This window comes from Mustela nivalis (assembly GCF_964662115.1).
Source record: "Mustela nivalis genome assembly, chromosome: 16".
In the NCBI taxonomy this organism is placed as follows: domain Eukaryota; kingdom Metazoa; phylum Chordata; class Mammalia; order Carnivora; family Mustelidae; genus Mustela; species Mustela nivalis.
Window position 1 is genome coordinate 10,562,298 of NC_139035.1, and position 24,577 is coordinate 10,586,874.

The window sequence follows — 24,577 nt, forward strand, 5'->3', positions numbered from 1 at the left end:
TAACTGGGCCTTGCTGACTTGTCACTGGCTCTCATGGCCTCTCCTTGTGAGTTCTCATACACACGGGCAGCTTTACACATCGGCTAAAACATACCCTGGCCTGTCAAAAATAATTCCCTATCCAGAGAATGTACTTGTCCCGCCTACCTTCATTTGTTACTATCACAGCAACATGCTACTGTTAAGATCTAGCAGTTTAAAGAAACATATTGACAATGCAACAACATAAAGGAGTAAAAGGTACATTGAGAGAATCCATGCAAATTCCTGGTCACTCTGCAAGGTGCTAGGAAAATAGTTACACCTCTCAAGTTACCGGTAGCCAGCTCTGGGACTAGTGTGGGATGAGGTTTGCAGAGTTCTCAAATGCAGAGGATTAAGAAGAGGATTCAAATGATCAGATCTGCTTTCCAAAAAAAAATACACACACACACACACACACACACACACACACACACACACACACACACATATTTTAAGTGACAAATATCCAAATCTCACTGAAATATTTTCAGTTCAAAAAAGTTATCTTTATAGCAATCATCACTGATGACTGAGAGATTAAAAGGCAAAGAGATTAGTTAGAGCCACTTAGGTAAGATAGAAAGGGCCTGACGTGGGTCAGTGGCAACAAATATAAAAAGAAAAGAACACAGATAAGAGATCTTTCAAAAGCAGCAGGGCATCTGAAGGAAGGAAAGAGGGAAGAACCAGAGGGCCCGCTGAGGTTTTGGGCATGGATGACTTAGGAGACCACCACACCAAGAGAAAAGACAGAAAAAGTAAAGACAAGAAAAAGTAAAGATAAGCTGTCTTATTGAGGACAAGATAGAGTTTAAGTATCGTTCATGATGAATCTGAAGTTAAAACAGATCATGGAAGGGAATATTTTTATTAATAAGTAGAAAATATAAGACTGGACACCAGAAGAAATAGCAAGGCTGGAACTGAGGCTTGGGGGATTTTCAGCACATAGGCAGCCACGTTGAGCAGGGGCCGTGGAGTACTGCCATTCAGTGAGTAAAAAGAGAATAAGCAAATAAGTTTTTAAACAAAATGGTAAGAAATGTAGGAGAATCAGAGGAAGGTCATGCCAGAGGCCAAGTAAAATATTTCTAAACATTAGACAATATCACACCTTTAGATCTCCACATTAGAGGTTTTCGCTGATACTGTTCTCAGAATCTTGAACAAATGGAACACAAGAAAACCCAAAGTCCCCAACTATTACAAAAAACTTCTGAGGCACCAAAATAACATTCCTTATCAACTTCTGCTCTAAACCTAAAATGTTGTTGTGAAGCATGAATAAGGCCCCAGGACACCAGCCAGCAAGTTGCATGGGCTCCTCAAATGATGACGTGGCTCTGCCATTTCAATAAACTGCTGCCCGCTGAAGAGGGAAAGCCGAAGAGGGTAAGAAAGTGCAGTGAAGGTATTTTTCATCCTGATCCTAATTCAGCTGATCCCAGGTAAACAGGTCTGCACAGTGAGTGCCTTACAAAAATTTTCCTATAAACATCGAAACTAAAAACAAATTATTTTTTTCTTTAAAGATTTCCTGATGTTTAGAGAGAGGAATAAGTGCTAGCAAGATAGGCAGACAGAAAGGAGAGTCTCAAGCGGACCCCACACTGAGCCCGGAGCCGGGAGCCCGGATCTCAGTTTCCCAGCCCTGAGATCACTGCCTCACCCAAACCAAGACTGGGACGTTTGATCAACTATGCCACCCAGGCCACCCAAACCCAAATTATTAATTGAAACTTGAAATAGGGCCCACAAGTGCCAAGCCCAGTCAAACACAGTTCCGACGCTTTTCTTTTATTTGACAAGTATTTGTCCAAAAGGGGTATTTGTAAATTACTTGCCTATCCCATTAATATCAGATATAAGTTTTAAGGTCACATAAATACTCCTCAAAGAAAAAGAAGTACCCAAGAAGGTCGAAGAGGATTTTCTTCTATATTGCGCATATATTCTAGTACATTATAAAATATTCTAATCTGTAAATGCAAATATTTATAGAATCATAAAAAAAAAAACCCACCTCTAATAATGGCTTAAAAATGAGACAGATCCAGGCTAACTGCTCTTGAATAATTAATGTTTTAATATTCAGTACTTCAAGGTTATGGAATCTAGATTTCACAAAGTAGCTTAACTCCATGCAAATTCCGTTCCAATCACCTTCATTGTCACCTAGAGTTGTGGCAGCATCAGTTCAGAAACACTTGCTATGAAAAACCCACCCTCCTCCCACACACCCTACTGGCACTTCCTCAGATTTAAATATATGAGGGAGAGAGGTGTGTAAGACAGGATGTATCACCTGTATGAAAATAGCAGGAATCCTAATTAAATAACTCAGAGCTTTGCCTATAGCACCACTTTAGTACTGGTGATAGAAATCTTATCAAATATTCTCATTTTGCTCACACTGGATTTCGCTCCTAAGGCATTATTATAATAGTTCGTGATTAGAGCTCTAACACAGAACTCACATAACCCAGAATGCAGTATGTGAAATAAGGGGCAAATCTGAAATTAAGAGAGCCAGGTTAAAGCTCTGGCTTTTTTTGTTTTTAAAACAATGTGATCTTAAGCATTCCTCATCTGCAAAAGGAATAAAAATTATATTGAATGACTCAGAGGGCTGTTTATAAGAGCTATATGTGATTGTAGTTGTTAAACTACTCTGTAGAGTTAAAAAAAAAAGTTAACTGAAAAAAGAAAGGAAGAAAGAAATGAAATCAGGGTAGTGCAGCACCAGGCAACTCATGATAGATCTCTTCACAGTCTCTTGATGTGCTGATATAAGACAGAGACCAGGGTCTTACATTCTCTTTTTAACTATTTATTTATTTCGGGGACATCTGGGGGTCTCCGTCAGTTAAGGGTTTGCCTTCGGCTCAGGTCATAATCCCAGGGTCTTGGGACGGAGCTCCCTGCTCAGTGGGGAGTCTGCATCTCCCTCTGCCGTTGCTCCCCACACTTGTGCTCTCTCACCCACTCACTCTCTCTCTAATAAGTAACTAAAATTTTTTAAAATATTATTTATTTATTTATTTATTTGTCAGAGAGAGAGAGAAAGCACAAGCAGGCAGAGTGGCAGGCAGAGGCAGAGGGAGAAGCAGGCTCCCTGCTAAGCAAGGAGCTGGATGTGGGACTTGATCCCAGGACCCTGGGATCATGACCTGAGCTGAAGGCAGCCGCTTAACCAACTGAGCACCCAGCTGCCCCCCTCTTTCTTTTATTTATTTATTTTTTAATTCTCAGAGAATTTTCTCGTCGCATATATTCTGTTTCCTTCTGAGTGCAAAAATTCTTCTGGCTTACAAAGAATAATTCAAGAGTTGGCAAACAATGGTCCATGGCCCAAGTCTGGCCTTCTACCTGTTTCTGCACAGCCTAAAGCTTAGAGTGTTTGACTACATTTTTTTTAATTATTTTTTTTTAAGATTTTTATTTATTTATTTGACAGAGATCACAAGTAGGCAGAGAGGCAGGCAGAGAGAGAGGAGGAAGCAGGCTCCCTGCTGAGCAGAGAGCCCGACGCGGGACTCGATCCCAGGACCCTGGTATCATGACCTGAGCCGAAGGCAGAGGCTTTAACCCACTGAGCCATCCAGGCATCCCTGACTACATTTTTAAATGTTTAGGGGGAAAAAAAAAATTGGGGGGGATAAGTTAAAGTATATGAAAATCAATGTTCAGTGGCCAAAAACAAAGTTTTATTAGAACACGGCACCCCCATTCACTTACATGTGGCCCAGGCAGGCTCTCAGCCACCAACAACAGAGTTAAGAAGTTGCAGTCTCAGCACACACTACAAACTGCCACGATTTAGCCTCGTGGCCTATGACACCATATTGACCATCCGGACTTTTACAGGAATGGTATGCTGAACTCTGTAATAACTAACATGATGATTCATCCTTTCCTGAAGAACTGAGGATAATGGCAGCCTCTCTGATTCTGACCTAACAGCAGTCTTCTTTTCACCTAGTCTTACATGTTTGTAGCAATATATTATTTTTTAGAGATATTCATTTAAATATGCTTCATTTAAAAAAATGGACAGTTTTCATGCAGTCCTTTATTCAGTCATCAATTAAATACCTACTGCATACCACGAAAATAGGCAGCAACTAAAAATAAAATTTAATTCCTGGCTCTAAGAAAGCCACACTTGCAGCAGGGAGGGGGAGGGCTGAATGACTCGGTCAGGTAAGCGTCTGCCTTTGGCTCAAGTTATGATCTCAGGGTTCTGGAATTGAGCCTTGTGTCAGGGATCCCTGTCCAGGGGAGAGCCTGCTTCTCCCTCTCCCCTGCCACTCCCCCCTGCTTGTGCGCTCGCTCTCTCTTTCTCCATCTGTCAAATAAATAAGTAAAATCTTAAAAAAAAAAAGAACAAAATAAATTTAAAAAAAAATAAAAAGTCATACTCAGGTAGGCAGACACAGCACTCCAGTTCTTGCCACTGAAGGGAAGGCCAAAGCAAGGAAACAACCTCTGCCATTTCACAATGACATATTGTCATTTAAAAAATATAGCCTCATTCTGAATTAACGGCAAGTTGTACACTCAAATAGAGAAGGCAACAAGGCTTGGCAAACACGTTTATCCATCAATAGTTTTAATTACAGCATTAGCCTTTCATAAGCAATTAACCTTGACCAACACAGGTATGAATAAAAATGCTGATTAAGAATTTACTAATTATCCTTCCCAACTTCAGAAGTTAGCTAGCATCTGGTCTTTATAATAAACATACACCAACTCATCATAGGTTATTTACACTTAAATGAAGATAAATATTAACTGAATGGCTAAAAACGAAGAACATGAAACACACATTAAAAACACAATGACTTGTTTTGTTTTGAAAGCCCAAGTGTCCTACAAATGTCACTTTATTTGGAAGAATGTTTTTGAGAATAATGGTCTCTTGAACCAACGCAGAGATTCAATTTACTGTAATAAAGAGAAAACCATATAAATCATAAGTGCGTCAGCATTTTATAATTACAATGCTGGGATCTGCACACAGTTAAGCATCTTGGCTGTTTGCCTGCTTTCCTTAAAACCAGACGAGAGGCGACATTCCCACAACGAAGTCTTCTAGCAGCTGTGCTGAGCAGAAACGAGGGATGTCCTATCTAGCAGCTACCTCCAAGCAAACAGATACAAGCACCCCAGTGATCAGAGGTTAGCAAGATACAAGCACCCCAGTGATCAGAGGTTAGCAATCCTGATTCGTCTACTTGCTTTTAGTAGTAAATATTTAATGGCATATTTTTCCTTAATGGAACCCAGGCAACATCTGATCAGTCACTGGGATCATTTAGTAATGCAGTCGAAGTTATCATAGTGCCATTTCCCATCAACTTTGTAATTAGATAATTCATCACTTTATTAATTCAAAAGATTGCTTTCTTTACAGTGGGGAAACCCAACTGAGCTGATCAACAAAAAGACTCTAAAACATGATCCTGCATGAACTTGAAACCCTCGAGAAGCAAACATACACACTCTTGATTTTTCAAACTAAAAGAAGTAATATTCTTCCCACAAATTAGCGTACCAGCAACAGTGAGGTAATAAAAGCACCCTGCATATCTAGAAATAAGAAGGCTAACAAACTGAAAATTTTAAATTAAAAACTGAATATATCAAGAACAAGTTTGTTCCCACCTTCTACTCAGGCACAATGCTCTTCAGTGAATTAAAAAGGACCCCCAAAAAGGGTTATTTAGTATTTTTTCCTTCTTGCTGATTTTACACGCTTTACTGAAATTATGAGGTTATGGCAGAATATCACACAGATTTGTAACACTCACATCACACAGCAGCCAAACCAAGCATGCAGTCTCAAATATAATACTATCATTACTATTTTCTTGTGTATTATTTCTAACATATCTCAATCAAAAGTATTAAATTACTATTTCTTTTCCTATCATGAATTAGCAAGATTCTTGGGTGAACACATTTTCCACTGCTCCTCCAATAAAAAAGAATTCTATCCCAGTAAAAAACAATTTGATCAGGAGCAAAATGAATGTAAATTTTAAATAACAGCTTACAAAAAGAAAAAAAAACCTTCTTAACTAAACTTATTTTCAAGTCTGTACAACCACCGTGTATACTGAAAAAACAGCTGCAATTAATAACATTAAAATTTAGAGTTTAGAAAGGCAGGCTCTGAAGGTCGCATATGTCCCCTAAAGAATAAAATAACATGCTACCAGAATAATTATTTTGTTTGAAAGGAAAACAGAGAGAATATCTTCTCAAACAGATGTGGAATTTCCAATCAATAAATTCTGTGGCAGTTGTACAATATTACAGAGTTCAAAAGTACTTTTCAGAAAGCTCTGGAAACACAAAGACACATTTTGTAGTCAGGAAGGCAACTTCCAATTTAATGTCTGTTTTTGAAACATTTTATGCTATTAGTTCATTTTCTATTTTATTACACTGATCTTATCACATCTCTCATCGGTTTACCAAATGCCTTTTTTTTAAAGATTTTATTTGTTTGTCAGAGAGAGGTGAGCACAGGCAGACAGAGTGGCAGGCAGAGGCAGAGGGAGAAGCAGGCTCCCTGCTGAGCAAGGAGCCCGATGTGGGACTCGATCCCAGGATGCTGGGATCACGACCTGAACTGAAGGCAGCTGCTTAACCAACTGAGCTACCCAGGCGTCCCACCAAATGCATTTTTAGAAAAGGAAGTTCTAAGTCCAGAAAAAAATAATTAAGTTCTTTTTTCTCAAACTCTGTGCAATAATCTCTAAAAATAAATAAATAATCTATTCTTTGCATAGGAAATAAACTCAAATCCAGGTCTACTGACATTAAATTTAGGCATTAATAACTATTATGCATAACAATCAACATAAAAGGGCGCCTGGGTGGCTCAGTGGGTTAAGCCGCTGCCTTCAGCTCAGGTCATGATCCCAGGGTCCTGGAATCGAGCCCCGCATCGGGCTCTCTATTCAGCAAGGAGTCTGCTTCCTAGTCTCTCTCTGCCTGCCTCTCTGCCTACTTGTGATCTCTGTCAAATAAATAAATAAAATCTTAAAAAAAAAAAAAAAAGTCTGCTTAATTGAATAAGTGAATTCACTAACTCCTCGGGTAGCCAAGAGGCTTCATAATAAAGGATTAATTGTAAGGAATGTTTGGAAATCTCAATTTTAAATAAAGAATATGTGTTTGAAATCTAAGTATTAAAAATATCAAATAAAAAACAAATTAAAAAATTATTGAAACCAGGTGACAGAGACATGTAGATTCATCATACTAATCTCTCTACTTTCATAGTCAAAAAAATTAGGATATAAACAAATATAAAAAAGTTCTCAGAACTCCTTCTGCCTTAAGTGACAATGAGATGAGCTAAGATATAAGCTTAGAAGGTCTAAAACCTGCGCAGAACCAGAATGACTACAAAAGAAGGGGACCAAAAGCAAAATAGAAAACCGGATTTTCTTTATTGGGACAAGGCAAAGCCAGCTCCCTTCAGCATAAACTGGAAGCCAGTGCATGTGGCTGAGAACGGCAGGGCAGCCTGAAACTATGCCACACGCTCTGTACGACTGGACACACTGTGGGGTCCCCTCCTCTCTGGTTAATTCTAAGCCATGAAGACAGGGAGAGAGGCGTATGTTGGTATAAGATCCTCTAACGGTCTCCAGCCACTTCCAAAGCGTCCGTCATGGCCGGCACCGCGTACACTTGCCATGGCAGCAGCCATCCCTGAGGCTGGCATGACACCGATTAACTTCGATATTAGACTAGTCGACTTTTTGATATTTTATTTATTTGTTTATTTGTTTGAGAGAGACACAGAGAGAGAAAGTGGCAGAGGGAGAGGGAGAAGCAGACTCCCCAATAAGAAGGGAGCCCGATGCAGGGCTCGATCCTAGGACCCTGAGATCATAACCTGAGCAGGTGGCAGACACAACTGAATGAACCACCCAGGCGCCTCTAGACTATTCTATTAACAACAACAACAACAAAAATGACGACAAAGAAGAAGAAGGAGGGGAGAAAAAGAGGAGAAGGAAAGTGATCCCTTTTAAGGACATATGTATAAGCAGAAAACTAACAATGTATAAAATCTTAGTAAAACTTCTGCAAGGAAGTACAGGAGCCATAGGGTAATGTTACTTTAATCTACATTGTAAGGCAGAAATCACAAATCTGAGCCCACTTCCCCCCAAAATCTCAAATATGTCTTTGTTTTGTGACAATAACAAATACAACTAAGTGTGGAGAAGGGAGAGCGTATGATTAAAACTTCGTCTACTTATTTATAATGACAGAACTTTCCCCTATACAGCATGGAAAGAATTTCACTGTAAGGACATGAAATGAAAAATTTTAAAAAGAAATATGAGAAATGAAAAAGTAATTCACATGTTATATTGAACAATAAAGTATTTTTAAATATTCTCCATAAATAGTAGTAACACCAGTAATTACCACTTGAACAGTTGCTAACAACAAAAACAATGGTCACAGAAAAGCCACAGACTTAACACCACGAATGAAGATACAGTCAACACAAGGCATATTTTTATCTTACAGGAGGCATTACTCTGTAGAGTGTCTAACAACAAAAGCACCAGTGTATATTGTACACACAGTACTCCTAAAGACTATGATTTTCAGAAGGATGTGAAATAAACAAAAGAGACACTTCTCTTATGTATTGTAAGTAAACACTGTATTTTGAAATCAGTTTTAAACTGGAGACAACCAGAATGTAATGTTAAGGTGATACTACCAGAAAATCATAAAAACATACCCTGAAGTATAAAACTACAAATCAAGAATACATCTCGAGCAATCACACAAATCACCTTTGAATTCTTAGAAAACAAGTAGATTACAAAACATTCTTTAAAAATATTCATGGAATAATATGTTAGTAGATGTGCACTTATGAAATGTAATAGCACTGGTAAAAATCACCGTCGAATGTTAAATTTTACTTATTATTAAAATGTGATCAATATTGAAGGGAACCAAAATACACAATATGGGAAAGCCAGGACAGCAAACACCCAGCAGTGGGGAGGTATCTGATCCTTTGTCCTTATCCCAGCACAGAGAGCAAGAATCAGCTGGTGCATGCTTTCTCCCCGGTCCCAAACAAGCCATCAGAATAATTTGCAAACAGAACATGTCACGTGACAACTACCAAGAGACCCCACACAAAAATACTAAATTAAACCTATTTTCTATACCTAACATAGGATTTTACTGACCTGGAACATTTAGATGGATTTTCAATGATTTTTAAATCAGAAACGGTTATATTTTCATATTATTTAGTAATCACATAATCAAGAAATGGATTCCAATATATTTTTCACTTCAAAAACCAAGATCCATCACTGAAAGAACACTGCAATGGCAACCTTAACAGCCCATTCCTAAGAAACAAGAGAACAGGCTGTTTCCTCTGGAGAAAAGCAAGCACACTCGTGAGAGTATGCAAGGGTGCTTTGCGTACTGACAATGAACATAAGCGGGCCATGAGTAAGAGCACCGATAAAACAGAAGAAGTAGTAATACTCCTTTCAACATAAGCAGTACATTCTCTCTTTCCCTCACAGTTAATGTAGAAGAGTGATTCAAGGTATGAAGGGTCCTAAATTTTCATGGATCAACAACAAAATAAGAAGTAAAGGGTTGATTTACGGCATTAACAAGGAAATCAAACACTTAACACTTACTTTTGCAAAAGCTTCGAAAATGTCAAAGGAAGGTGGCAGCTGAGAAGCATCCTGGATTTCTTCTCTCATGAAATGTTGAAATGTCATTACGAGCTGCCTAAGGCCCTCTTTCTTATCTTCAGTCAGTTTGTTAATATCTTTTTAAAAGAGAGAATAAATAGCACAATCACACAGTGAATTTTTAATAGACAATTTTCAGGTGTTCGATGTTAGCTGTTAAACCAGATTTATCCTTCCTGGATTCCATTCTGACAGAGAGCAAATACGTTCCCTTTTTATTTTTTCACAACTACAAATGACAATACCTACATTATCAAATTGTGCCAAATTCCATCTACTATGTAAGATCAAATTCTTTTAAAACAAAATGAACACATGTACGGATGAAAAACACTACAACTAAAATCAAGCAAGATGTGTGTTACGGGTCCTCTATATCCCCCTGGACACATGCTCAACCCACCACAACCACATCAACTCAGTGAATTTAAGCACCTCTTCCCATGAAACCATTTTCAACCAGGTTTGACCAACTGATAAACAGTATATCTCAAAGGAAAAAACAAAAATAAAAGGGAAAAAAAAGTAAAAACTTTACAGCCAGAGTCTAACCGATGAAATGTGTCATATAAAAAGTACATCAAGAAGAAAACGGGGCCAATCCAAGAAATCTCGTCTTCAAGTTATTCCCACATTGAATAAACAAGATGTGGTGCTGCTAAAACCCAAACAGGAGTAGGTCCCAGAGCACAGTCGTCAAAAAACCACCCCATTCAAAACTCAATTTAATTTATACCACAAAAGGTGTTAGGCCAAGAGTGTACAATTAATAACGTTTGAGAACATTTCACTTAAGACAGCAAGGGTGGCACCACTACTGAGCAGGGCTCCCATTAACAGTAAGACTCCCAGCGAGAGATATTAATTACTTAGCAGTAATATAACATGAAAAAATGACTAATTAGTTCTCTATTAAAACTGAAAAGATACATCAAGTTGAACTATAACATAATTCTGGGGCTCATGTCAGCTCTACATATTCTCTTTAAATTACTTGTTCAACAGAACAATTAACCCACTAATTTCTTAAATAATAATTTATTATCATTGGCACTTAGAATCCCATAACGATAAATCTGTATTAGATCATCTTTGTATTTGTCTCCACCCAGAAATATTAAACTGTATAGCAAAGTTTACTCTATGAGCTTTGGCTACTTTGCAGTTGAAGTCGTGGACAACCTCTCTGAGGGGGATCTGTGCCAGTATGAAAGGAACATAAGTCCTACATTGACTGAACACTCAGACTGAAGGGTCTGTTAGTGTTCCCAAATATCACAGCCGTCACCACGGGAGTGGAAAAGAAGAACGTGCAATGCTATCAGACAGCCCAAATCCCCTACACCATCTACTTTGCTCATTATCTAAAGGACCAGTAACCCGGGAAGCCCCTTGTTCACATCACTGTTCCCTGGCATCAAAAAGAAACAAAGATCAGGTTCTAGTACTTTATAAACTCCTAAAAGGTCAAAACTACCCTGGAGTAAAATAAGCTAATGTATCAAGCATATATAAAGACATGAAAAGGTTTATTAGATTTGCCTCACATAATAAGGAGACAGAACAATGTTAAAATGAAAGCAATGCACAAGGTCAGCAAAAAAAATGATAGGATTTTTTTGGTGCTGATGGACAATCACTTACTTGACTCCAGATCATAAAATGAGTAAAGTTTCTCCGATTCAGACGGTGTTTCTTCCATCTATAAAGCAAGGGCGGAAAACACCAAAAACAATTTCAAGTGTTCCAATATATCAATGCATATATTTGAATCTCTTTAGATACTTAAATAAAACTCTTTAAAAAGACGTTGTATATATTCCTCCTCTTCATCACTTTCTGAGAGTTGAATTATTCAGTCAGTAACAATTTTAAAATAAAATCTAAGTTATGACTTAGAAATCAAGTTATCATTTTAATTTCCAAATGGAAAATTCTTTTACAAAAAGTTCTCATACTTTTATTTCTTTTTCCCCAGCTCTACCTACAGACTTGTGTCACTGTAAGGATTTTACTACTAATTACAGAAAAGCAGAGATGGATGAATAAAAGTAAGAGTTTATTACAAACTGCAACTTTCACCAAACTACCTTGAGTTGAAAGTCATCAATGTCCTTATCTAAAACATAGGAGAATCACAGATTCCCTGGGTTGTGGTGGGGATGAAATGAGGTCTATCCTGCAAAGCAATTAGCATGGGGCCTGGAAATCCTAAATGCTCAACAGAACAAATCTATTATTATCAGTGCTTTCTATTAGATTCTGATCCAGTAGGTCCTGGTTCTCTTTCTGATATTAATAAAAAAAAAAAAAAAAAAAGTTCAGCCTCAAATATAGTGATCATACTTCTAATATCTAGCAATTAAAGAAATGCATAATAACAAACTTGATCTGAATGTATTATGCTACGAAATAAATTTGTATATATTAGTTCAACACAATATATGTATTTGCAAATAGTAACTAAATATATAATAGAAGTTATATATTCAGACCAAAGACAATGCTCATTTGGTATTCCACATCCATTTTAAAAAATTGAAGTATAACTGACAAAAAACATTGTGTTAGTTTTAGTTGTAAAAACGTATTTTTCCATGATTAAAAACTCTCTATAAAATCTTATAGCCTTCCCGTACCCCAAAAAAGTCAATAAACAACAGGACGGAAGAGAGCTTGATTCTGAAATAATTTGAGAACGAGATATTCATGTGAAAGCCTGGCAAAAATAAGTCTGGAGGGTATTGCCAGAGGCTTATTTCACAGAATCTAGTGGTTGTTTAGGCAGAGGAGGGGAAAAGGACTGAAAACAATTTCAGTGAAACTTGGCTATTAAAAAAAAAAAAAAAAAAAGATAAGCACTCTTCCATGTAAGATTAATTATCATCTAATTAAAACCTCACTTTAAGAAGCAAGTGAAAAGGGGGCGCCTGGGTGGCTCAGTGGGTTAAAGCCTCTGCCTTCAGCTCAGGTCATGATCTCAGGGTCCTGGGATCGAGCCCCGCATCGGGCTCTCTGCTCATCGGGGAGCCTGCCTCCCCCTCTCTCTCTGCCTGCCTCTCTGCCTACTTGTGATATCTATCTGTCAAATAAATAAATTTTTAAAAAATTAAAAAAAAAAAAGAAGCAAGTGAAAAGTTATACACCTGCCCTATGCAATAGTTCATAGTCGAAAAGTAATGAAGGCAACGTAACAGACATTTCTGATTATCTCATGCCTTCAATATATGACCTTATGTTTCTAGGGGATTACACACACACAGGGCCTTCAAAAAGGGCACTGTGCTGTCCAGCCACACTAATGCTGTGGTTAACAGGGAAATGGCAAGTTTTTGTCTTAAGCTACTCCCTGGAATAACCTGCCTTCTACCTTCACAGGGGTCTAAAATCGGCCTTAAATAATAATATGGGGCACTAGGTGGCTCAGTTGGTTAAGCGTCCTCCTCTAGACTTCTGCTCAGGCGGGCTCTCAGGGTCCTGAGATCGAGTCCTGCCTCTGGCTTTGAGCTCAGCAGGGAGTCTACTTGAGAGTCTCCCTCTGACCCTCCCCCCATTCAACTCTTTCTCTCTCTAAATAATACAATCTTATTCAAAATATACATAATACACACAACTCCAAGTGCTCTACTTAATTAAAACCCAAGCATATTCCATGAGTTTTATACTCACAAGTTTGAAAACAACTCTGCCAAGCAGTCGAACAGAATCCGGGGGATACCTGGGTTTGCAGTTTTTAAGGCATTTGCATTCCCTCTTGTGGTCCGGCCAAGCTTTTTTCTGTTAAGACAAGAGTGGAGAGGGTATATGTTGTAACTTTCATTTACACCGGTTTTGTGTAGAGAGTGATCAACATGAATTTAATGTCAACAGCTTAACTATAACTACAAAATAGAAAATGAAAGCAATATTCTAATACTATCAATGATGCAGAATCCAGTCTTTGCCTAGCATGTAATTACCAGGCGTGGACTTCAACGCTTCTCTCCACCTTTAATTTACTGCCTAGCTATTACCTGGCTGTGGAGTCCAAGGAAGAATCATTATGGCTTACTTAATAATTTATCGGATAGTCTTTTATCTTTTAGCTGATTAATAGGATTCAATAAGAGACAGTGATTTTGAATACAAAAAGAAAATATCACACCAAACTAGAAAATAAACACATGGTTCAGGAAAATCAAAACAGGGCAGATGGCCTTCTGAACTTCTGTGCTGCTTTAGGAAGTAGAACTATCAGGGGCTAACATAACAATAAGTATGAAACCTTTTGTTTTTGAAGACCACACAGAAAGGTTCTTAACTACAGTGACCAAATGTCATTTGCCCAGGACTGCTGATGTTTATTTATGTTGTCCTGGCCTAGTCACTAATAGTGACTTTCATTCTGAAAAGTACGCTTTGGATGATAAATTATGAGGTCACTTAACCCACCATCCTACCCATGTGCTGGTGTGGCTGAAAAGACCACTGAGTCAGTCTCCAAACCTGCAACACTGAGGAGAGAGGACAATGGGGAGGACACTGTCTCCCTGAATCCTGGAGTCAGAAATGCTAAGGCTCCTCCACATGGAATGACTTCTATAGGGAAATACACCCCACAGTATCTAAGACTTAACCGTGGTGAGTGGGAGACAGCTCGACCACATGTCGGACACGTTCCATTCCGACTGAGCGCTACAAGTTGCATCATGGAAATGCCTCACGCTCATGTGCATCCTGGCTTCAGAAACTGTGAAAACGCCTCCCAACTCCAGGCCCTATGAAATCCCTCCAGGAGGAACTCTCTCTCTCCCACCTTTAGAGCAAACATGCAGTACAACCAGAAATTTCAAACCTGGGGCCGCCTGAGTGGCTCAGTTGGCTAAGTGTCTGACTTCAGCTAGGGTCGTGATCTCGGAGTCCTGGAATGGAGCCTCACTTGGGGCTACAAGCTAAGCGGGGAGTCAACTTGTCCCTCTGCCCTCCCCCAACTCGTGAGCTTGAGTGCACTCTCTCTCTCAAATAGATAAGTTTTGTAAAAATTCAAAAGTGCTATAACTACTTTGAAACTGTGAGTTTCCAAGAAAGAAAGAAAGAGAAGGAGAGAAACTGTGAGTTTCAAGCCAGCATTTTGCTCAGAAACTGCCTGTGTTGACTTCCTGGGTGAAGGTGTGGCTTGTCCGCTATTTCCCACGAACTCAAATCTTGAAGACACTGTTTGTAAGGGGTGCATCACTTCTTTTATCAACGTGACCCATGACTGCCTCGCTTCATTTCTTCTTATCCACTACAGCAATGCTCTTGATGTGATGTTTCTAATCTTTTTGTTTTTTTAGTATTTTATGTAGGTTTTTTTAGTTTTTTAAGCTTCACTCACTTCTAAAGACTCAGTTGTTTCAAAATAAAGATGTAAATGAAATAAGGTTGTAAAATTAGAAACGAAAAAACATTAGAGTTATTTTTTTAAAAATATAGTCCTCTAGCATTTACTTAGCATTCTACAGTATGTCAGACACATGGCTAAACAATTGAAACATTTTATTTTCACAATAATCCAAATGGTGTACCGTATCCTTACATTAAAGATGAGTAAAGTAAGGCAGGGTAGAATGTCACCACCAAGCTACATAAACATAAAAGAGAATAAAAGTTCTTAGTATTCTACCCATAAGATCAAAATAATTGCCATGTCTTTGCACTACATTTATCTGACCTGCCTTACAGGCAAGGCAAAAAGTAAAACATAATGGCTTATATAATTCTCAACTGATAGAAAAGAAAAACACAGCTTTACCAAGTATTAAATCACAGGAGGAATTTATTCCAAGAATGCTAATTAACATACTGGACAATTATAATGGTCAACACATAGCTACTTCTAATATCCATACTCACTAGAAGAAGTAATATTAAACTATAAGTCAGTGAAAGAAAATTTTCTATTGTTTAGAGGGCTAGTCTTGGAGAAGCAATTAGCAACTTACCAATATGGGTAAGATCCCTTAGAAAAATACCATATCAACAGGGACTGTACTGGAAGAGACTATGCTGAGTGAAATAAGTCAAGCAGAGAGGGTCAATTATCATATGCTTTTACTTACCTGTGGAGCATAAGGAATAACATGGAGGACACTGGGAGATGGAGAGAAGAAGTGGGTTGGGGGAAAGTTGGAGGGGGAGATGAACCATGAGATGGACTCTGAGAAACAAACGGGGTTTTGGAGGGGAGGGTGGTGGAGTGTTGGGTGACCCCGGTGGTAGGTATTGTGGAGGGCACATGGAGCACTGGGTGTGGTGCATAACAATGAATTTTGGAAGACTGAAAAGAAATAAAATGAAATGAAAAAAAAAAAAAAAAAGAAAGAAAGAAAAATATGGTTCCATTGTCAATTAAGTTTGAAAACTGCTACATAATATCCACCCTGCTTAGAGATTGGAGATAATTCAGTTTGCTAAAAAGCTCTGCATGAGAGAAACTTGTATAAGTTAGTGAACAGTTTTCTGTGATTGTTATTGCCATCCTTTGGGAAGTTAGGTTGGTAGACATGGACTCCCATATAGCTATATATTTTCTTTCCTTCATCTGATCTTTCAATGAGAGTGGGTTTAGCAAACAAATTCATGATCATTCCCACTGATAGAAAACTATCACTAATATTTTTTATTTCTGATTGATGGGTGAACCACAACTTTGGTAGAAGAGTTTTCACTTGGTATTAAAAGTTGAGAAGGCTGATAGATGCCCTCATTTGACCGGCTATGTAGGCAGAAATGAACCACAAGTATGAAGAGGTCTCTGAAAAAGCACTCTGATCCTGTTCAAAACATGAGCATCTGCTAGGACTGCACCTAGCAGACGAAGGCTGAGACCATCTGGACCAAAAGATCTTAAGATCAGATTTGATTCAATACTCGTAAGTACAAGAGATTCCACAACTTCTTTGTTATGTTCTGAGCATCTCCGTCTCCTGGTGGCTTCCCAGGGTGAAGTAACCACAAAATGTACTCCTAGGTAATGAATCTATTTATCTGTTAGATGACCTTCCTGAGAATTAAACATCTAAATTTTGGAGAGTTCCTGTCGAAACAACTTTAGGTCTTCAGCATAATTAATATTGCGCTCCTATTTCTCAACTGTAATTACAAACTAGATAGTATGTTTCTTAAAGCTATTCCTAAATCACTGCAGGAAAACACCAGAGAACGTACTTATCTTCCCATTTGCTTCAGGAAAAAGATATTCATTCTTTTCATCTAAAAACCAAGTCACACCTACATAAATATAGAAAGTAATCATGCCACTTAAAACTGGTTTATAGCACAGTGTCAAGGTACAGCCTACTTCATATCGTACTATGATATTAAAAACCATGTTTTTCAAACAGTAATTATTAGGGTGATGCTCAGCATCACCATTGCATCTTACCATACAGCTCACTAACAGAGGCACACCATAGAAAAGGTTTACAAAGCAATCTCTTAAATAACCACATTCGACACTACAGCAAAACCTCACGATCTACAAGAGCATTAGGCATTATCTAAACTGTACAAACTTTAACTTTGATCTAGACCTCCACAGCACGTAACATATCTGCCAGTTTTTCAAAGACAACCTCCCAGATTTACATTTTCCTATTTTCTTCCCTTACTGCAATGCAGGATGTAATTAAGATTTTGTCCACAACATTGGCTGTAATGTTTTCTGTCCTGAAAGTTGAACATTATCAATGATTCACAGTAAAAACAAAATAGCATGAAAAACAAATGAAATTAAAATACTGCATTAAGACACAAAGACAATGGGAAAAAGACTTTTGGACGGAAAAAAAGAAATGAAGACATCTATAATGATTCCACGTGTCAGTAACAAAAACTGATTAAGTAAACCAGTAGCTCCCAATGGGGTTAACCCTAATCTTGAGGGTTGTTGGGCAAATGTACAGGGGGCATCCTTATTTGTTAGGATGCCTGGAGAAAGACATGGGCCCTGAGTGGCCAGGAACCAGAGATGGTGGACATCTGTGTGGCATAGTTCCATACAATGAAGAATCAATCCATCTGGGTGCCTGGGTGGCTCAGTCAATTAAGTGTCCAGCTCTTCATTTCAGCTCAGGTCATGGTCTCAGGGTGGTGGGATCAAAGCCCCACATCAGCATCTGCACTTAGCAGGAAATCTCCTTAAGGATTCTCTCTCCCTCTCCCTCTGCCCCTCCCACTGCTTGCATACTCTAAGAAGTAAAAAATAAATTAATTTTTAAAAAAGAATCAATTGTTCAACCCAAGACGACTTTTAAATGTCCAATCAAACATTCTATAGAAGGGACAAACTTACTTCCGAATTATCCGAGCCTGGAACTAAGCCTCCTTTCACATATAAAAACAAAGAGCTTGTTTTTACACAGCCTTGATAGCACTGGATTTTCTAGGTAAATCACGGGATGAATGCATTTTAAGAACTTCAGCTAAGGTTATCTAATATTTTATAAAATCATATCACTGAAGGCAACATCAGCTATGGTATTTGAGGTACCTACCAATAACAACGTTATTTGCTGATCCTACATTTTGTACTTCCTTTTCCAAGGTGCCTCTATGTAGATGAAAATACCTGACTTCTTAATTATGTCTTCTAGTCTACTCTTGCCTGAGCATCTATATACAAAATATGTATTATTTTTGTTGTGTTCAGCACTGGATGTTATTTGTAAGGGATGAATCGCTAAATTCTACTCCTGAAACCAATACTATACTGTATGTTAACTAACTAGAATTTAAATAAAAATTTGAAAAAATAAAATATATAAATAAAATACATATTATTTTAAGGTATTTTCATTTTTTTCTCCTTTACATTCAAGTTATAACATTACACTGATGCTGACTTTTAAAAATATATAACTACTTGGATTGTCTTAACTATGGTATTTCATTTCAAGAAGAGTAGTGAGGATGAAAATGTAATTATTATATAAAAAGGTAGAGAGGCATCTGGGTGGGTCAGGCGGCTGAGCATCTGATCTTGATTCTCACTCAGGTCATGATCTCAGGGTCCTGGGATCGAGCCTGGCATTGATTGGGCTCTGCACTCAGCACAGAGTCTGCTTGAGATTCTCTCTCCCTCTCCCATCGCCCCTCCCCCACTCACAAGCTCTTTCTAGCTCTCTCTAAAATAAATAATAACTTAAAAAAAAGGAGAGAGTTAGGTCTGGGAAAGAAGAAAACTGCAGATCTAGAACAATGGTGCACAGGCATACGCAGCACATGTACACATAAAAAAATATACTTAAATTTACAGCCTGGGACGACTGAAAAGATTCGGACAGCAGTGACAAGACAGGCCCAGGTGTCCAAATTCTTTTTAATCACCACCAAGGATTCCACATGAAGCTAAGATTGAATAACCACTGATCTAGACTAGATTAAAAAGGAGGCCACTGTAATACTAAATAGAAGGAACAAAAAAATACCATTCTATACTTATTAAACTATTAGTAGAACTCTAAGTTTCTCTTTTTTTTCCTTTCAGAGAAAAAGAGATGTATGAGTAGGGGAAGGAGGAGGGAGAAAGAGAATACCAAGCAGGCTGTAGCCCAGTGTGGAGCCTAACACGGGGCTCAGTCTCACGACCCTGGGACCATGACCTGAGCCGAAAGCACTCAACTAAATGAGCCACTCAGGTGCCACCTAAGCCTTCTGAAAGATGTTTGGTAATGAACATCAAAATTCTCTTTTTTTTAAATTTTATTTATTTATTTGACAGAGAGAGATGTGAGAGAGGGAATACAAGCAGGAGGCAGAGAGGGAACACAAGCAGAGGGAGTGGGAGGGGGTGAAGAAGGCTTCCCTCTGAGCAGGGAGCCCATTGAGGGGCTCGATCCCAGGACCTGGAAATAATGACATGAGCTGAAGGCAGACGCTTAATGACTGAGCCACCCAGGCACCCCATGAACATCAAAATTCTTAATGTGCACACTGTTGGCATAGAAATAATATTTATAATGCACTTAATCCTCACAAATGTAACTGCTGTACAGTAAAAGTGTAAGAATGCTCCTCATATATTCATTTACAAAACTGAACAATTGGTAATAATTTTTTCAGTTTTTCCTAAAAGAAAAAGCTATTTTGCCTTTCTCCTTATGCTTTCCCAATCTGTTTGAATTTTCTATAAATATCATGTTATTATATTTACAAATAATAGCAATATAATTACCTTATGTCTAACAACTGTGATTTAGGGAGAAGTATTTTTACGTGAAAGAGAAAGAAGAATTACCATTCAATAAGCACTTTTAATATTTTGGAAAACCTGCTTTTAACTCAAAGAATGGTTTAAATGTTATAAGTGCTTCAGTGAAATCTTCTGTAATGCAAAGATTTACTCAGTAAACTGTTTTACCAGGTTAGCTTCGTTCATATCCGGTTTTAAAAATAAGTGTACGACCAGGGCACCTGGGTAGCTCAGTCAGCTAGGTGTCCGACTCTTAATTCCAGCTCAGGTCATGATCTCAGGATCCTGACATTGAGGCCCAAGAAGGGCTCCACATTCAGCTTGGAGTTGGCTTGAGACTCTCTCTCTCTTCCTCTGACCCTCCTCCTGCTTGGCACTCTCACTCTCTCTAAATAAATAAATAAATAAATAAATCTTTTAAAAGAATAAATAAGTGGGGCACCTGGGTGGCTCAGTTGTTAAGTATCTGCCTTTGGCTCAGGTCATGATCCCAGGGTCCTGGGATCAAGGCCTGCTTCGGGCTCCCTGCTCAGCGGGAAGCCTGCTTCTCCCTCTCCCATACCTCCTGCTTGTGTTCGCTCTCTTGCTGTGTCTCTCTCTGTCAAATGAATAAATAAAGTATTATTTTAAATAAAAATAATAATAAATAAATAAATGAGTGTGCTACCAATGAGGTACATCTTGCATGCACAGGTGTTCATGTTCTTTTTACCACGTAGTCATGATTCATTCCACTTACAAATAATGTGGACAGAGATTTTCTATGAGCATAATTTGGGATAGTTGAGTTGCCATGAAACTTGAACGAAAGAAAGGAGACCCAACAGTTATCCAGTCCCTCACAAACCATTTAAGAGCAAATCAACAGCATCTCCCTGTTCACGCCTCACAAGTAGTCCAGTGTTGAACTGCAGGCTGGCAGATAACATGAAGGTCTAAAAAGCTGGAATCTGGAATAAGAAAACTGGAAGGCTAAGCCGGTGTCTCAGATAACTGTCAGGTATTGATTAAAATCCTGCATAAAATCTCCTCAGAGCACACAAGAGACCTAGTAATAGACATTAGACTTACCACTTTCAAAGCTTACTGAATGCTGTATCAAATAAGAACAAGAGTTCCTTCCCACTAGCCTTAATCAAATTAGACAGAGCCAAATACAAAGATGGAGTGAGGCAGGAGAGTTAACATGGGGCATCAAGTTGACAGAAGAAACAAGAAAAAAAGCGTTATTTCTTTAAAAAATGAAGTTACAGTCTCCTTGTTCATTGAGCAACCATATAATAAATAATAATATTAGTGCCCTAAAATAAGTCAGTGATCGTCTAATGCATGATTCAGGTCAAATCCATTCTGCCATCTGCTTTTATAAAGCTTTATGGAAACATAGCCACGCTTACAATTTACACTCCTTCGGACAAGTTGAGTAGTAGTTGAGTTGAGTAGTTATGACAAAAATATAGCCCACAATGCCTAAAATAGTTATTATCTAGACCACTACACAAGAGTTTGGCAACCTCTGATCTAATGATAGGTCACATGAAGATGGAATGACCTAATTGATACATTTTAGCCAGAAAGACTAAGTAACTCACTTACTCCTATAGATATCCAATCTTCTTTGAAAGAAACTCCCATGCTGGATTAATCAGAAAGTCAACACTGAGTTCTAGCAAAACAGGGCGATTTTAGCTCCCTGGTACAAATAATTATCAAGTTTTTAACTCCCGAAGTGTATAAGAAGGGCCATCAATGAATGAGGAGTTCAAGGTTATGTCCATAAGTCAGAAACTGGGCGTAAGACAGGCTGCACAAACAGGGCAGTGGAGGCCACGTCAAAGGGCAGTTAACCACGAAGTCTTTTCCAAGACGGCAGCCAGCCTACCAAGCAGAAATCCAGCAAGGACCTAGCATCAAAGAGTATATATCCAGCACAGAATGGGATTGAGAAGTAGCATTACAGGGAGACTTAACCAAAAGTCTGCATGTCAGACAGTCTGAAAACACCTCCTTGCTTTTAGAATGACTTTGAGTAAGCAGAGGATTGTCAACATGGAGAATCTGGCTAAATTTGATGCTACTATTTCTGATGCAGAGATTTGCTTCAGCCTTCTCTTCAGTCTTCATGACTCCTCTCACCCTCCTAGGATGGCTTCCCCAACAGCAGTCTCATTCTTTGAGGGGATGAGAGGCTGTGACTCCTTTATTATATAGAGAAGGAAAGGAAATCCATGCACACCTAAAGAGTCTGCAGTAAGCAATAACTTTTCTAAAGATTTATTTATTTGTGGGAAGGAAAGAGAGAGAGAAAGGGCAGAGCTGGGGGAGGGGCAGAGGAAGAAGGAAAGAGAATGTCATGCAGCCCGATGTGGGGTTCAATCCCAGGACCCTGAGATCATGACCTGAACCGAAAACAAGAGTCAGGACATTTAACCAACTGCACTGCCCAGGGCACCCCTGCAGTGATCAATAATTTTGAAACAATTTCTTGAGATATAATTTATATTACAATAAAATGTGCCAGTGTTAAGAGTACAGATTGATGAATTTTGACAAATACATACACACATCCTTGTAACAACACCAAAACGAAGTTATAGACTATCATTATCCTCCCCCCCAAACAAAGTTCCTTTGTTTGCTTTACATCCAAGCCCTCCGACCCAGGTAAGCAGTGATGTGGTCTCCATCATTAGACACTACTTGCGCGTATTCTAGAACAGCAAACAGCACTGCCTCTTCTAATATGGCTCTATTCCTTCATGATGTTTCTGAGATTCACTCATGTTGCTGCATTTTTCAGTGGTTTGTTCTTTTTCATGGCTGAGTAATTGTGTGTGTGTGTGTGTGTGTGTGTGTGTGTGTGTGTGTGTGTGTGTGTATGTTCTACCTAGGAGTAGAACTTGCTGGTTTATGTGGTTAAGTGTACATTGAACATTTTAGAACCTACCCAACTTTTCCAAAGCACGTGTACCGCTTTACTATCTTACCAGCAGAGCCTGAGGTTCCAGTTTCTCCACACCCTGGACTACACTTGGTATAGTCAGTATTTTGCGTTTCAGCCTGGCTAGTGAGTGGGTATATAAAGGTACCTCAGTGTGGTTTTAATTTCATTTTTCTGATGACTAATGATGTGCAGCACTTTTAATGTTTATCTTACTGAAAGGGCCATTCAAATCAAACCCATTTTACTGTGATGTCTTACTTCTGAGTTGGAAACATTTTATATAAGTTATGGATACAACTCCTTAGCCAATTCTTGGAAACAGCAAAGAAGCAGGGAGTATGTCTGTGATAAGCAAACTAACCAATAATTTTGCACCAGGGCCTAGAAAAGTTCTAGTGTTGAGCCTAATGTTTGCTAAGTGAATCAGTAGATGGATGGACCAGAAGACCTTCTGATCTTCACTAACTAGGCTCACCTCCAACTCCTATTTTTTTCCTGTATTTATTTTTTTTTTAAGTTAATTTTTTTGGAGGAGTTTTAAATGTGAGAGGATGGTACAGAGGATGCCCACATACTGACGACCCCACATGCACAGCCACCTGTATTATTATCAATATCCCCACCAGATGGTACATATATTACAACAATGAACCTACAGTGACACATCATTATCACCCAAAGTCCCTGGTGAACAGTGGGGTCCATTCTACAGGTCTGGACACATGTACGGTAATGACTGCCCACCATTATCAAACTCCTTTTTATTCCTCTAACATGACAAGTTTGTTCCTGCTTCAGTTCTTTACATCTGCTGTTCCTTCTATGTAAAAAATCTGTTCTGGAGCTTTCCATGGGTGGCTACATTTGGCAATTAGATCCCAGGTCAAATGTCATGTCTACAGGAAGTCCTTCTGTAATCACCTTTTCAAACGTGAGCTCCTGCTCGTCTAAAGCACACTCACTCACATAATTGTGGGCATTTGTCATTATCTGTCTCTCCTACATCCGTAATAGAAGTTTTAGGAACACCACTGTAGCAATGGATGTTAACTAAACTTACCGTAATGATCATTTCACAATATATACATATATCACATCATTATGTTACATACCTAAAACTAACCAATTATATTTCAACTAAAAAAAATAAAACAGACAAGATTAAAGATAATGTAGTGTTTCAAAAAATAATTCCAAACAAAGAGTATCACTGACCAATGTACTCATTCGTTCCCGTAACGAATAATGTTACATCTGCATCAGGAAATAATAACGTACCCCCTGAATGAGCCTGGTCATCTAACCGCAGAAATAGCAAATTAAACCAATCATTAAGATAATTTCTGTGTGAAAAAGGAGGGACACAAAATAGTCTCAGTAGTTTAGGAAAGGAGGGAGCGACATTTAATCTGGGTTATAAAGGATAAGTAGAAAGAGTTCAATAGGTATTGGGGCAGATCTGGGTCCAAGCCCAAAGACTCACGTAGCCAAAGGCTCAGATGTAAAACTGTAGCAAAATCCACAGCTTGAATTTCATTCTGAGGAAGAGGGCCAGAGTTTTCTGCTGGGGTGTGACAGGTCACGCTCACACTCTGGAATGCTCGCGCTCTGGCT

At 38.5% G+C, this 24,577-nt stretch overlaps 1 protein-coding gene across 4 annotated transcripts in view; it reads right to left on the reverse strand.

Moving 5' to 3' along the window:
• SMYD3 (SET and MYND domain containing 3) overlaps nucleotides 1–24,577 on the reverse strand; it is a 781,274-nt gene that overhangs the window by 574,235 nt on the left and 182,462 nt on the right. For all 4 annotated transcript variants that reach the window (XM_082702359.1, XM_082702357.1, XM_082702360.1 and 1 more), the window contains exons 3-5: nucleotides 13,476–13,583; nucleotides 11,451–11,508; nucleotides 9,747–9,883 (exon numbers count right to left, since the gene is read on the reverse strand). In XM_082702359.1, coding sequence (XP_082558485.1) covers nucleotides 9,747–9,883; nucleotides 11,451–11,508; nucleotides 13,476–13,583 — 303 coding nt within the window. The remainder of the gene's footprint in view (nucleotides 1–9,746; nucleotides 9,884–11,450; nucleotides 11,509–13,475; nucleotides 13,584–24,577) is intronic.